This window comes from Fopius arisanus, unplaced genomic scaffold (genome assembly GCF_000806365.1).
Source record: "Fopius arisanus strain USDA-PBARC FA_bdor unplaced genomic scaffold, ASM80636v1 scaffold00028, whole genome shotgun sequence".
In the NCBI taxonomy this organism is placed as follows: Eukaryota; Metazoa; Arthropoda; class Insecta; order Hymenoptera; family Braconidae; genus Fopius; species Fopius arisanus.
The window spans coordinates 148,669-162,693 of NW_011887767.1; the positions used below are offsets into that span (position 1 = coordinate 148,669).

General features: G+C 34.1%; 1 protein-coding gene across 2 annotated transcripts in view; it reads left to right on the forward strand.

Moving 5' to 3' along the window:
• LOC105265161 (protein FAM46C) overlaps positions 1-14,025 on the forward strand; it is a 92,331-nt gene that overhangs the window by 32,043 nt on the left and 46,263 nt on the right. The window contains exon 1 of one of the 2 annotated variants that reach the window (XM_011302511.1): positions 10,346-10,504. The exons of the other annotated variant lie outside the window; for it this stretch is intronic. Within the exon in view, the coding sequence (XP_011300813.1) occupies positions 10,349-10,504 (156 nt within the window). The 5' untranslated portion in view covers positions 10,346-10,348. Of the gene's footprint in view, positions 1-10,345; positions 10,505-14,025 lie in introns of those variants that run through there. 2 annotated transcript variants of the gene reach the window in all.

The following is a 14,025-nucleotide window of genomic DNA, read 5'->3' on the forward strand; positions in this document are numbered from 1 at the left end:
TGGTCAGGTTCTGATCAGATCTTACCTGATCAAGCGAACCGCACTGAAACTGAATCAAGTTCTGATCGGACTTCAAGTAGACCTGAACTAATTTCCACTCGGGTTGGTCTTGGACATAATTCCCGTTATAGTCACGGGCATGGGGCTGTAGGGGAAGCGAATTCGTAGAATTTGACTATACGCAATGACACTCACCACGCGCTTGCTGCAACCGTAAACAAAATTTTTTCATAGCAAATTCAAACATTATCGAAATTTATTTTATGCCGTAGGTGCCCGTAATCACTCGATTCCAATCTCACTTCGCTCGCTACAATCACGGATTACGGGCCCAGTGACATAAAATCCTTACATATAACGGAATGCATGCAAAATCAAAATGGCATGTGCGAGAGTATCGAATGGAAGAAAGTCGAACACGAAACTAACGGAATGCATGTAAAATCCAAATAATTTGAAAGGCTTGAAAATTTGATACAAGGATGTATATTTAATTGTAAGAAAAAAAATGTAAAATTCGAAAATGGGAATTTTTCAATAATGTTTAAATTAGCACGACATTTTTTTCGTATAAAATATTGTTGAGATATATTAATTGTTTAATTATTGTCGTAATTATTGCTTAAATAGTGTTCATCAATCGTATCACTCTTTACAGTGAAAGTGATTATCCATTTACATTCGAATGTAGGCAATTCCCCATCAAACTAGCATTCGCAATGACAATAAACAAATCCCAAGGACGAAATTTTGAAAAGATCGCAATTGATTTAAGACGAGATGTATTCAATCATGGCCAATTATATGTTGCATTATCACGAGTCCGGGCTTGGGATTCATTGAAAATATATTTAGACGATCAGAGAGATTCAAATATCGTTAAAAATTTTGTATATAAAGAATTATTCAGCTTTTCATCATAGAAAACTGCACCTTGCCATTATTAAGTTTAATTGAGTAATAGAGAAGTAATGATGAAAATCAAATCCTTTAAAAAAAAAGCGCGGCAATATCTTGAATTGAAAATGGATATGAATATGGCAGATTTCATGGAAATAATTGATTATTTTCATTGCAATATTACTCATGGCGGCGCATCGGTGGATATATTCTGATGAATTTTATGAAAAATTACCAATGTGGGCGCATTAGTGCTACTCGAAAAAGGGCGGGTGAATTCAAACGTAGTCCGTACATTAACTACATTAAGGTTGTTGTCGCGTAGAGTTTTTTTTCGACAGTTTTCGTTAACAATTTTATGGTGAATAGTTTGAAAAATTAGCAACAAAATGAGCTTTTTCCGTTTGCAATTGACCGTTTTGAACTTGAGATATAAATTTTTGAAATTCGAGTAATTTAACACGTGTTTAAACGGAGTTTTGTCGATTACAATTTTTTAAAAATCAACGGCTCGACAGTTTCAGAAATAAAAAAAAACGTGGAATATACATCGTGGGAGGAAATACAGAAAAAAAAATCAAATCAATTGACCGTTTAGTTTACGGAATATAATTATCGGAAATTCTTAAATTTATATAATTGAAAATAGTTAATATGGAAAATATATAGTTATGCTTTAGCTATCCATGCACAATGCAATCAATCAAGTGAGACTATATACCGCTAAAACATTGTGTTCTAAACTGGCCCGTTTTACAGCGGCCAAACTTTTTACAGAGACTGTCGCGCGACAACCACCTTAAGTGTATATTTTGAACATGCCGATTTATTTCTGATGAGTGGATTGGAAAATTATTTTATACTAATAAATAAAAACAATGCTAGAGATAATTGAACTGATTGAGAAATCAATAAACTGAATCTCCGGGAGGGGGCAGGAAAATAATATTCCCATTAATATTAACATTCATTACGATTGAAATACGCATGAATGATGAATTTTGGGGGAAAAAGGAGGTACATACAAGAAGAAAATAGAATAGAGAGAGCCTAATGAAAAGGCGTCAACGCGTAGCGGCCGGAGCAGCGCTGGTTGTCTATGAAAAATGTGCGTTATGCATTTTTTTGGCTCGTGGGAGGGTTGTAACACATGTCAAAGGCGAAAAAACCATCACACTTGTTGCATGATATACTATTTTTTGCCAGCGATAGATATGACCTAATGAGACCTACATTTGGAAAAACAAAATTCAATTACGTGGAGATGAGGATGAGTAATCAAAGAAAATGAATGGAAAAAAATACCGCATATACAGGCACACACATACACACACACATTCGAACTCAGTCTAAAAACTGGTTTTTAGAACTCCTTGGGTTATACTGAGTTGATGCATAACAAAAAATGAGGAACTTAAATTAGGTCAATGACGAAACTTATATTAGGAAGCAAAAAAGTTGCTAACTTGACGAACGTACTTGGATATCCTTAATTGTCTAAAGTAGCAAATTTCGCGTATAGACTTCCACCAAAACATAACATACTTCCATAAAATTTTGAGACAATTTTTTACACATATTCTTAAACCTTTGTAATAAGTAAAACCACTACTTATAATCACAAGTTTTCAAAGAACTTGAGGTAAAGTCCTAGCACTTTATTACTATTTCTGGAAGAAAATGTTCTGATTATCAGTAAAATTTACAAGAATTATCAACTTGCGATTGTTCATGAAAATATTGATACTTTTGCATCATTGTGAAGACTCGTTGAACCGTCAATGGTTAAACACATTGTTTTTATGACCGTCACGGATTGTAACTTTTATCGTCATATTGTTTGTCGCGTCAATGATACACCAACGGTAGGAATGACTTGAATACTCATGAGAATACATAAATGAAGAAAAAATGCACTATTAACGTTCACCGAGTCGACAAATTGATCACTGAACCGAATAATGCCGCTTGTCGCCACACGAGAATTACGCAATTATCCACACAGACTCGGTGAACCGATAAGTTTTCATACGCCAAACACTTCGGATTCTTATTCCTCACCTATTGCTTCTTTGACCAAAGCATGACTCATTAACTCATGACTGTGTAATAAATCATGAGGATATATCATTAACTGACTTACGTGGACAAAACAATAATGTTGGAGCTCGTGCATGAATAAACTCAATTATCTGACATTAACAGCTTTATTGTTGCCACGAGTTTGGAGAAACTTGAAATTAAACTAATCATTAGCGACGAATAAATCATAGAGAGCATTTGTTCATTATTCCCATGAATTCGTTGTAAATAATGTTTGTTATTACGCGATTGTAAAATTTCACTTGTTTAGAGAAGAAGTCTTAATATTGTCGTTGTTTCAAGCGCTTTGCGGCGCGAATTTTTTACTTGTTAATAACTCTCACAAATGGTATTCAGCATACCTCATTCTTTTATTACACAGGGAGATTACTAGACAAGACGAGTGCAGATTACACAATATTGAAGAGAAAAATAGTAGTACTTTTTCAGAAAAAAATTTGTTTATTGGAGACGTAAAAATATTTGTGACTTGAAAATTTCCGACTCGTACGCAGTAAAAGGCGATTCACTTTTATTAAAAAATCTCGTCGACAGAAGTAATTTCAATAAGTTTTTGAATTTATTATCTGAATTACACATAAAAATTGGAATTATATATGTGAAATGGCGTTTGTTTGCCAAAAATGAAACAGTGTTCAATACCCAAGTCTCATTGCTGACTATGTACGTGTGGGCACAACTCACACCGAATTAGTGAATAATTACACCTTTTCTACATTTACATTAACATTTACACCTCTTGGCAGTTGAAGCGAATTAGCATGAAAAGTGAAGCAGTGTAAAGTAAAAAGGGCAATTAAAATTTTCAAAATAAAATTGGGGAAACTCACTGGATGGATGAATCGATAAATCCAGACATATCTGGAAAATTTCCTCATAAGTGATGCATAAATACATAATAATAGGCTACTCCCGACATATTCAACTTTACGATCCTTAAATTACGCAAGGGACGCATTCCCGGATGGCCGATTTTTATATTTCATTTTCACCTGTGCGATCTACACGAGTCGTATTGAAATCGTGAGTAGTAACCACACGAGTACAGATGGTACTGGAAAAATATTCGAGTACACTAATGTAATATGTATTTCCTCAAGTGAGTACACATAATTTAATCTGAGGTGAAAGTATCGCTTCACTGTTGCACATGTGAAGCAATTACATGCGGATGCGCTCTATTTAGATTTTTGGAAAATTCTCACGTCCATCTTCTGAGAATAAATCAAATTCGGGGAATTTCATCATGTCAATATTACATATCGGTAATTGACAAAAAACCTATATTATTTAGTTTATTCATTCATAATTATAATTATAATTAAAAAATCGATAGGAATTAATCAAATAATATAAAGACACTAAATCCATTGATATAATGACGAGAAAATACACCGTTCTCAAGTGCAAATATTTATACACTTACATGCCAAGTTAAATTACTCGACAAAAGTTCATAAATATAAACAACCACTTGCGTTAACTCACATGCAATTTAATGAATTATTAATTGTAATGAAATCATATTGATGTTTTGTAAAAGAGAGGATAGTATAATAAATAGGTTTTTGGAAAACTATCAGTTAAAATATTGAGTGTATAATCTACTTGATTCAAGTACATATATTTTTCCGTGTAATGCGTCAAATGGAATAAAAAAAAAAGTACAATGTGTGTACAAGTGACTGGAATGACGTGAATGGAAGCGAGCATTGAAAGGTGTAACGTCATTGACATTAGGAGATAAGGCAGCTGCTTTTTCAGTAATAATAAAGGATGTGTGATACCGTCGGGCTTTTCCAGTGGTGGCGATCTTTAGTATCAGTCGTTATCAAAGGCGTCGTAAATTTTTCATCAATCGTTACGCATTCGCAGACAATTAATCGAATGAATTGTAATAATAGGGGATCGAGGGTTAGCCGATACCGTCTGATGGCGAGTTATCGTTTGAGACCACTTTCCAAGTTACGCCCGATAGTTTCGAAATGCCGTCATACCCCGGGTGATCGTATATACCTTAATGTACTCATACATAAGTTAAACCGATCATGCACTTCACGTGTACCTCCAGGACACTGGAGATCCTGGCGTGTGTGCAATGTGACAGAGTAATGTTACCTCAAAATGTGTCTTAGATAAGCACGAGTTCGCGTATGCAAATTAACAGTTGGATATCGACACACAGGAGTCTCTTTATGCCTTTCACCCCCTTTCCCCTTTTTCCCCTTTTTTCCCCTTTTTCCCTTCATTTCAACTTCTTTTTTTCATTCACCCAAAGATTGCGGAAAATAAGTCTTGTATAAGTGGTGAATGTTAACTCGCGCTTATATTTTTATCCTAATCGTTTTATTCTGCATACGTTTAATTTTGCATAAATTTTAGTTTATTCGCTAATAGTATCAATTTAATGGTGAGCGTGCCGTGGTGTTTATCATATTAACGATTACGTAAATAACGTGGTGAATGCCCGGAGGAATTTGACAGGAATTGGAGAGAGATTCAACCGTTCACTTAGGTTATTTATTTAGCTCGGTTTTTCTTTGTTACCTCAACACATCAATGAAGCCCACTTCCCTGGTTTCTATTTATAAACACCCAATGGTCCGTCGATAGTAAAACCAATAATGCTAAGGTAGATACACAATGAAAACAATGCAATTAGTTATCTTAATTATTATTTCTGGCTTTCTAACAGGATTCGTTCGCTTTATTTTCCTCCTGGGATAATTGCAGAGGTGAAAATTTATTCCATTAACCTATTATGTCACAATGACAGTTTGAGTCACATAATGATCTCAAAATGGAAGCTATTGTCAATTATTTTCAATGATTTGGAAATAATTTGGTATGATTTGATAATTTTGTTGGGAAAAAAAGTGGCAAGTTTTCAAAAACCAATTTGTTTTTACTTCTCTATCAAACTTTACTATGAATTCACTACGATTAATAGTTCATTAAATTAAACGCGAATTAATCGAAATTGAGTATTTAAGAATAAAATAGAAAACGTACGATAATGTAATGAAAAATGAAAGGTTTCGACAGTTTCTTGAGAATTAATGATAAATTAAAAATTGGAGTTAATTGGACAATTGGAAATTCCAGGATGTTTTATTAGACTCTTTAAGAATAGTGGAAGATTTATAGGATATAATGTGAGAAGAGTCTATGAGGAAATTGCAATGATTGTTTCTCTCATTATTTTTGTTGTCACTTACCTCTTACTCTGGGCGTATACTTGACGTCCCGGATGAAAACAAAGGTTCATTGTTCATGTACTTATCCAGGTAATATGAACAAGACGTGAATTAGCCACCTATCTAGTCTCGGACATATTATCCAGTTCCATTAGACCTCATTCTGGGCTTTTCATTCCATTATGTACATCTAGTGGGTTAAATCGGTACCCCCGACTGCATAATAATCCAGGTATTACCCGAGGTCTTGATGAAGCATCACTGCTACGTCAGCAATCTGTTTCTCACAAAACCATTCATATAATATTATCTCTCATTGATTCTAAACCAATTTTTACCACAACATCAAATTCAAAATGAATTCATTATTTCACTAATAACCGGTAGGAAAATATATTTTTTGATTCTTTAACTTAATAATTATTTACTATTATAATTAGCCCGTCTAATTCTTCTATGTATATATAGGTATATAGTGATTTATCCATGCATATATATTCATGATAATTTTTATCTACCGCGTGATATTGGAAGAATATTTCTCAGGGATAGAAACGGTTTTCTTCAATCTAAAAGTATCTTTTCTGACATGAATGTTTTATCTCAATGAATCAAGTGAAATGTTTTTCGCGACGTGGGGTAAAACGAAAGAAACCGTTTCAATCGCATACAATCAGAAAAAAATCTCTGCTCTCTGAGCGCGTGCATCACAAAGGTGAAATCGTTGCATCTCAATTTGTAGTTATGTATTAATTACGATTTCATAACGCAAGCGTTGAGTTTTGAGCAATATCCAACATGTGGGGTGATTTTTTCTCTGATTCATGCGATTGATAGTAACGGTAGTGTCTACGTGAGGCGAGCGACCTCTGACATAATGTTGGAAATTTATTGAAATTTCAGTTACTAATCCAGAATTTTCAATGAGTTTCAATTCAATTTCATTTAAACAGTCATTAAATTCGTCATTTATCGACAAAGCCCAAGGAAAATCTGTATTTCATGTTTAATAATTATTGATTCTCACGAAATACAACGAAATTTTCAGTGCATTGGAAATTCACAGAAGTTATTTTCGCAATGGGATTTGACAATTGAGAATCACCGTATGGGAATATGGATGCAAGTGAATAAAGAATTTTTAAGAAGTCGTTTAATACTTGATAAACTTTTCTTTATTAACACGAAGAAGGAACGTCTTTACCGAATAAGAGTTGTCCAGAGACTGACAATGACCATGAAAGCAAAAATTCTCACTGGTAAAACTAAAAATAAAAGTTAGGGTTTATGACACAAGAGAATGCAGTCCTTCTTCAAATTTCAATATATGTTTAACATTAAACCGTTCTAGAAAGTGGACATGAAGCGATTGTAAACTAGTCCTTTTTCTGGGACTATTTTCCCAGTATGTCATAGATGACATAGATCTTTGTCGAGTAGTTTTTGTACTACAATGGAGGATCTGTACTCAAATATTCCAACACACCGAAATATACTAAAAATTGACTGATTCGCTAATTAATTCTACACAAACTTCCTGTCACTTTGTCATTGTTCAAACCTTCAAGTGTTTTTAATTAGAAATTCAAGTGTAATTTTCCATCAGTGGAGGTTGCGAAAATTCATGAAATTCGGTTTGTCCAAGAGTTAATGCATTCTGCCCCCAAACGAAATGGAAATGAATCGACAGTGTCCATTAAATCCGTGATGGACTTCATGCACTTCATTTATTAATGGCTTTTAGATAATGAAACCGAGAGGAGTAAAGTTTTAGAGGGAATTGCTACGAATTGTGGAATTTTAATTCGACCGATAGTTGAATGATTTTCACCGAGGCGGTATGAATTATTAATGGCTTATGTGGAATTGTTGTACGGGGGAATGATTTATAGTAGTACTACAATTCTTTCTGAAATTATAATATTTTATTATATTATCATCTTTATATTTATTGTTCTTTTTTTTTTGCAATATTAAAATTACAGTGACAAATCTATTTTTTTGTCCAAATCTCGTAAAAATATTGTGATTTGATACGGCAATTTTTCCTATATTTTGACGTCGGAATAAATTTCATAATAAATTCTCTTCCAAATCAATGGAATTTTGATATGAGTGATTTAACGTACAAGTATATTGTTGGAAGAACAATTGTAATATGAACGAAGCAATCACCCATTTGGTTAGGGATATATGTAGGTATATATTTAGTATGTGGGCTGATTGCCAAGTGATTGTCGGAAGTGAGTGCAGTAATTGAGTCTCGTAAGCTTTATACATCTGTACAACATGGCAAATAGCAAGGTTCGATGAACCAATTGTTTCGACATTCGAACCACATATTGTTATTCTGGCATTTCGATTATTGATTCTCAATGGAGAGTCGATTATTATTTACTTTCACTAGGAATGAGTTTAGTAATTGAAAGCTGAGGATTTCACGTTAATTAGAGGAATCACTTGATAATGCAAGTCAAGGTGTAATTGACCTGTGTCTTCCTCTGACGTGGGAAAGTGAGGATTCTACTGTTGCATACGAGAAATATATATGTAAAAGAATTGAACGGGATAAAAAACTTCAATCAAATTATCCCACACTTCCGCGTGTACCGAGAATCTATTTATTTTGTCATTCTTATTGCATACTTCATGATATATTACCCGTTATATTAGAACTCTCTTACACTGATGGAGTAAAAAAAAATATGCGATCTCTCGCTGTTTCCTGGTGATTCTGTGATTCAAACCCATCTCAACGATCGTTAGCTAGAGTTAAGGTTGTTTTACATGTATTGGCGAAGATGTAAGAATGGCTTGAAATTGTTACAATGTTTTTGAAGCGATAACAGGGGCCTCTATAATTTTCATGACGATCGAATAAAATTTTTTATCATTAATTTGTTTAAACAATATGATATTTATGCATAGAATCAAATACAATATAATAATTTACAATGGCTATTACTTCAACTAATTAACGCAGTGGAATAATAATTGAAAATTAATTGCGATAAATATAACGAATTATAGAAAGATTCATAAACTTTTCTTTTCACTGTATGTGCGGAACATCCTTAGTAAAAAGAGATTCTGTCAGCATCTATTCAAATTCGTATGGCAAATACTCTTTATTTGTTAACTATTTACTGAAACTAATGATTAATAATAATCATTTCTTCGCTAGACATGCTCACAAGCTCATTAATTTTCATTGACATAACAGTCAAGGGAATTTTCCTGAAAATGAATCTGTTTTTCTTGTAACCTTGAGCAACTCGAGGGAGGCAATACTGATAAGAATGTCGTTGTGACCCGACCTTGACCGAATGCTTCACAGTATCCTGGACTCAGTTTGAAATCCCTGAGAATAAAATTCCAAGGGCGGCTACTTTATCCCAGTCAAATATTTGAAAGTTCAAAGATATTAGAAAATTTCACACATCCTGAAACGAATTCAAATTCAAATGGAATAAATAAGAAATTGAAAGCAAACGAGGTATTAATGTTTGTTATCATCCAATGAGAAGAAATCGAAATCCCTTATTTATTTAATTTGATTTATTACATTAAATAAAATGAAATCAAATGAAAAACTAATACCGATTTTTTCTCATTCCATCATATCAAAAATGAATATCTCGTTTCCTTTTACCTGTTCACAATAACTCAACGTGGGAGAATCTTTTGTGGATGAACACTGTGGGGAAAATAATTATCTGTGTTTAATTTTTTTAGACTAAATGTTTTACAATTCTCGGCCTTAAACATCTGCATTTTTTGATTCTGAAATTCCTCTGGGGATTTTAAGAATTTTATTCATGAGGCCAAGAGCTTTCTGTCAATGTTCCACCGTTCGAATTAGACAATTCCATAGGAAAGATGTAATTTTAATTTTTTGGTTGTGGAATTTCCCTGAGGGTTTTGATACAAGACACCAAAAGTTTTTCCTCAATTCCCTTGACAGTTTGAATCAAACCATTTGATGGAGTCGATGGGAGTAGATGGGAGCGGATTTGAATGATCGAATTTATTTAAATAATTAGAGTTCGTGCTTACCGACTGTGCCATCAGGGTCTTTTAGTTACGGCATCGAGCGCTTCTGACACTTCCGCCTGCCAGGCCTGCCATCATGTATTCAGCCGCCATTCATGTTTTCATTTACAACCTCCCCAACAAGCAATCGCACCAGTAAATTAGAAACAGTTTGTGTGTGCCTTTTTTTGTTGCTTGAAATAATAAAAGTGCGAGGAAATTTGAATACAATTAAAGACATTAAGTACCGAGCGGAGGAAAATTTCAGACCGGTGAGTCCTATGATACCTCTCGCCATTTCCATTCTCCCTCCAATTGAAAGGGTTCTTTGCCATTCAAAAACTAACCTTCTCTAGACGACAGTTAAGAATTCTTTTTTTTTCTATTAATAGATGTCCATCAATCGGGATGAAGCGACTATCAAATAATTCGCTAGCAGTGTTTTTATCCGACAGAAAAATTATAAAACTATTATCTTATTACTTGTTATCTAATATTTCATAAATATGGAAACATTAACTGAGGGTGTCCGTTTATAGGTGATGTCACCCTAACAGAACCTGACGGAAAAATAGAAATTTCAAGTCGGAAAACGCGGGAAGATTATCTTCGTCTTTTTTCGAATCTGCACTTAACCGCCTGCATAATAACAACATGAAGGTGTTTCTCAGGCCATATTTTCACCGGAAAATCACGAAATGAATATTAACTTTTTTTTTCTATTTCTACCTTTCAACGGAATTAATTGCAGGAAAAATACAAAACATCCGATTTATTGCAAATTACTATTTCTTCGAATTTTTATAGAGAATTCTTGATCTGTTGAAATACTGGATAGGAAGTACCTTGTCTAAGGAAGTTTGAGAAATAGAGGATTATTGTAGGAACTCATGATCAAAGCATCTTTTTTTACTTATGGCGAATTTCACCTTTAGTGATGTTTTTTAGCAAAATTTGGAGTAGTAAGAGGTACATGGCTCCAATTTTGTTACACCATAACATCTAGTGGTGTCACTCATGGTGAGATATCGTTGTGGATTCTTTAGTCTTGAAAAATCTGTTAGCGGACACGTGGTTTTGCTGTCAGGGCATCTTGTCTCACTGAAAATACAAAGATTATTAATGATTCTTAAATTAGATAAAATAGCAAAACGAAATAGTGGCAGGACAACAATAAACGTAGGAAATGAAGGAATTAATTTCCATTTCTATGATTAATATGAGGATATTTTGTTTACATCTACGAATATAATTTTGTTTACATCTACGAATATAAAAAAATAGAGAAAATATTGGTATCTATAGAAAATCCGGAATATTGAGAGGTATTGAGGCCCTCAGACGTTAACCTTTTGTAAAAATCCCATGTTTCGTATTTTTTTCTGCAATAAATCCCGTTGAAAATTAAAAATTAAAAAAAGTTAAAATAATATTTATTTCGTGATTTTCCGGTGAAAATCAGGCCTGAGGAGCATCTTCATTTTGTCATTATGCAGGCGGTGAAGTGCAAACTAGAGAAGAGGACTTGCTCGAAAGGTCACGTTGTGGGTGTAACAACGAGTCAATTTTATTGCTACACTGAAATTCAAATGTACATTCAGAAAAATGTTCCTCGTGTATGTTGTGACGAAAGAAATTCACCAAAAATTACCAGAAGATTAAAAAAAAACCTCCGACTTTTTCCTTAAAAATTGACCATTCGTTAGATCGTTAGATGATCTGTTATTTTTCGCCAATTATTGAGAATTTTCGTGAACTTCATAAAAATTGAGCCTTCCTGAATTTTCTTTTTACAAGGGATAACAAAATTTTCGGAGATCTGTAAAACTTAATTTGATGTGAAATATTGTGACAATTTCTTCTATTCTATTTGTAGAAAAAACAACGAAAAATCTCGTACTCGGTAATTGTTATGACCAAATATATATCTCCGCTGAACAATAAAAATAACGACTCATGATGCATGGAAGCGCAACAGTCGCCGCCGGTTGCTCCACAATTTTTTCATGTCACGTGCAGATGGTAAAGGACATTGCGTGGGCGATGGTAAGCAACGCAGGCGCAGGTTGCTGGGCAACCGATTGACCCACAAAGGACAATTACTTCCTCTCCGTCCCTTTGACCATTTCATCCCCGGCGAATCACGCCCACCTATTCCCACCAATTCCACACTAAAAAAAACAACCTAGTAAAATTATATTCATTCTTCGCCTGCATCATTCTAAAATAGGATTACCACTCATTATTCCAGCGATTACCCTTCAAAGTCATGACACAGCAGGTCAACTTGTCACTAGTAATCGACCAAAAGATCAGTTCATTTCCTTTCAGGGCGACAAACATTATTTTCATTTCAATTTGACAAAAGGTAGGTCAAAGTAGCTAAAATCGTCGAACTTCTGGAAATGTAAAAATCAAACTGTGAGGAGTAACAGTTTATTTGAAATGGTTTTTCCGAGTGCAAGAAGCAAAAAAAAAAATTAGGGAAAACAAAAGATGCAATCAGTAGCACGTGGTTGACATCAGCACGACTGGTCAATTGGCCCATTAACTCTAATTCCTGCGGAATCTCACTTTTACAATGTCCTGATTAGAGCTTGCAAAGCAAATAGATACCAGCATCGGAATACTAGATTACGTATAGGAGACAGACAGATGTGGTGATAAAAATGAGAATAGAGTTGAGAGACAACGGGCGAATTGCCAGTGCGATATATTAGCCCATTGGCCGCGGCTGTTCACCCAAACCCATCATTCCTTCAACTTGAAGGGGGAATGAACACAGTGACCCAATCGATTCCAATTCGCTGTCCCACTTTACTATACCTCGCCAATTCATCTCTTAAACCTTCTCGAAAGATAAAAACCAGTGAAAGGATGATCGCTCTGTAAATTTACGATCCAAGTACTTCTACGTAACTCTCTATGGAAAATCCACGATATTTTCATAATCCTAGTTGTCTCATACTTTTAGTTTCATAAACTCTATTATTCTGTTCAATAAGTTTCCAACGAAAAGCCATAAGAAGTACCTGTCGGCTGTTAAAAATAATGCAGATGCTTCTAGTTGGTTTTCTTTCCTTATATAGACTACCTATTTTCACAATAATACCACAATAGTACATGTGCATTATGTTTCTTCTTGACTGCACTTAGCCTATTCACATTGTTCGGTGTACACTAATTTCGAAATGAAAGAGCGTCGATCTGAAATACCAACGGTATATATAACGGAAGCTCATTGCGAATCGCTAACATTTTCTCATGAATACGAATTGTTGCAAAATCCTACGACAGGAAAAAAATCATTTCTGAAGTTCTAAACGATGAGATTCTAAAGGATCTGGTGTTGATATTAGTTTAAAAATTAATTCGACGTGTACAAAGGCTAAATCTAAAGTTTCGATGACTTTTGTTGAAATTCTACAGCTGCCAAGCTAATTGTGACAGAGTGGTTGATCTTGACATTACATAATTGCATTACTATTGAATTTACATCTGGTATCACGTGAAGAGATGCTAAACTATTATATACGTTACTATTTTTTATTGGGAAAGGTCGGAGTTCCCCGTGGAATCTTCCTCAATCAATTTGTCATGCTATCGTATTAATATTGCAGAAATAGGATTGATTATGCTAATGATCGTCATCAAAATCGCGATGCAAAGTTTCATGTATGAGATAATTCCTTTCATTTGCATCGCACGGGCCTATAACTTGCGAGATAGTGTACATATGATTGAACATTACTCATTATTACTCAAACTTTTTTAAGTTGTGAGAAGTTGAGAA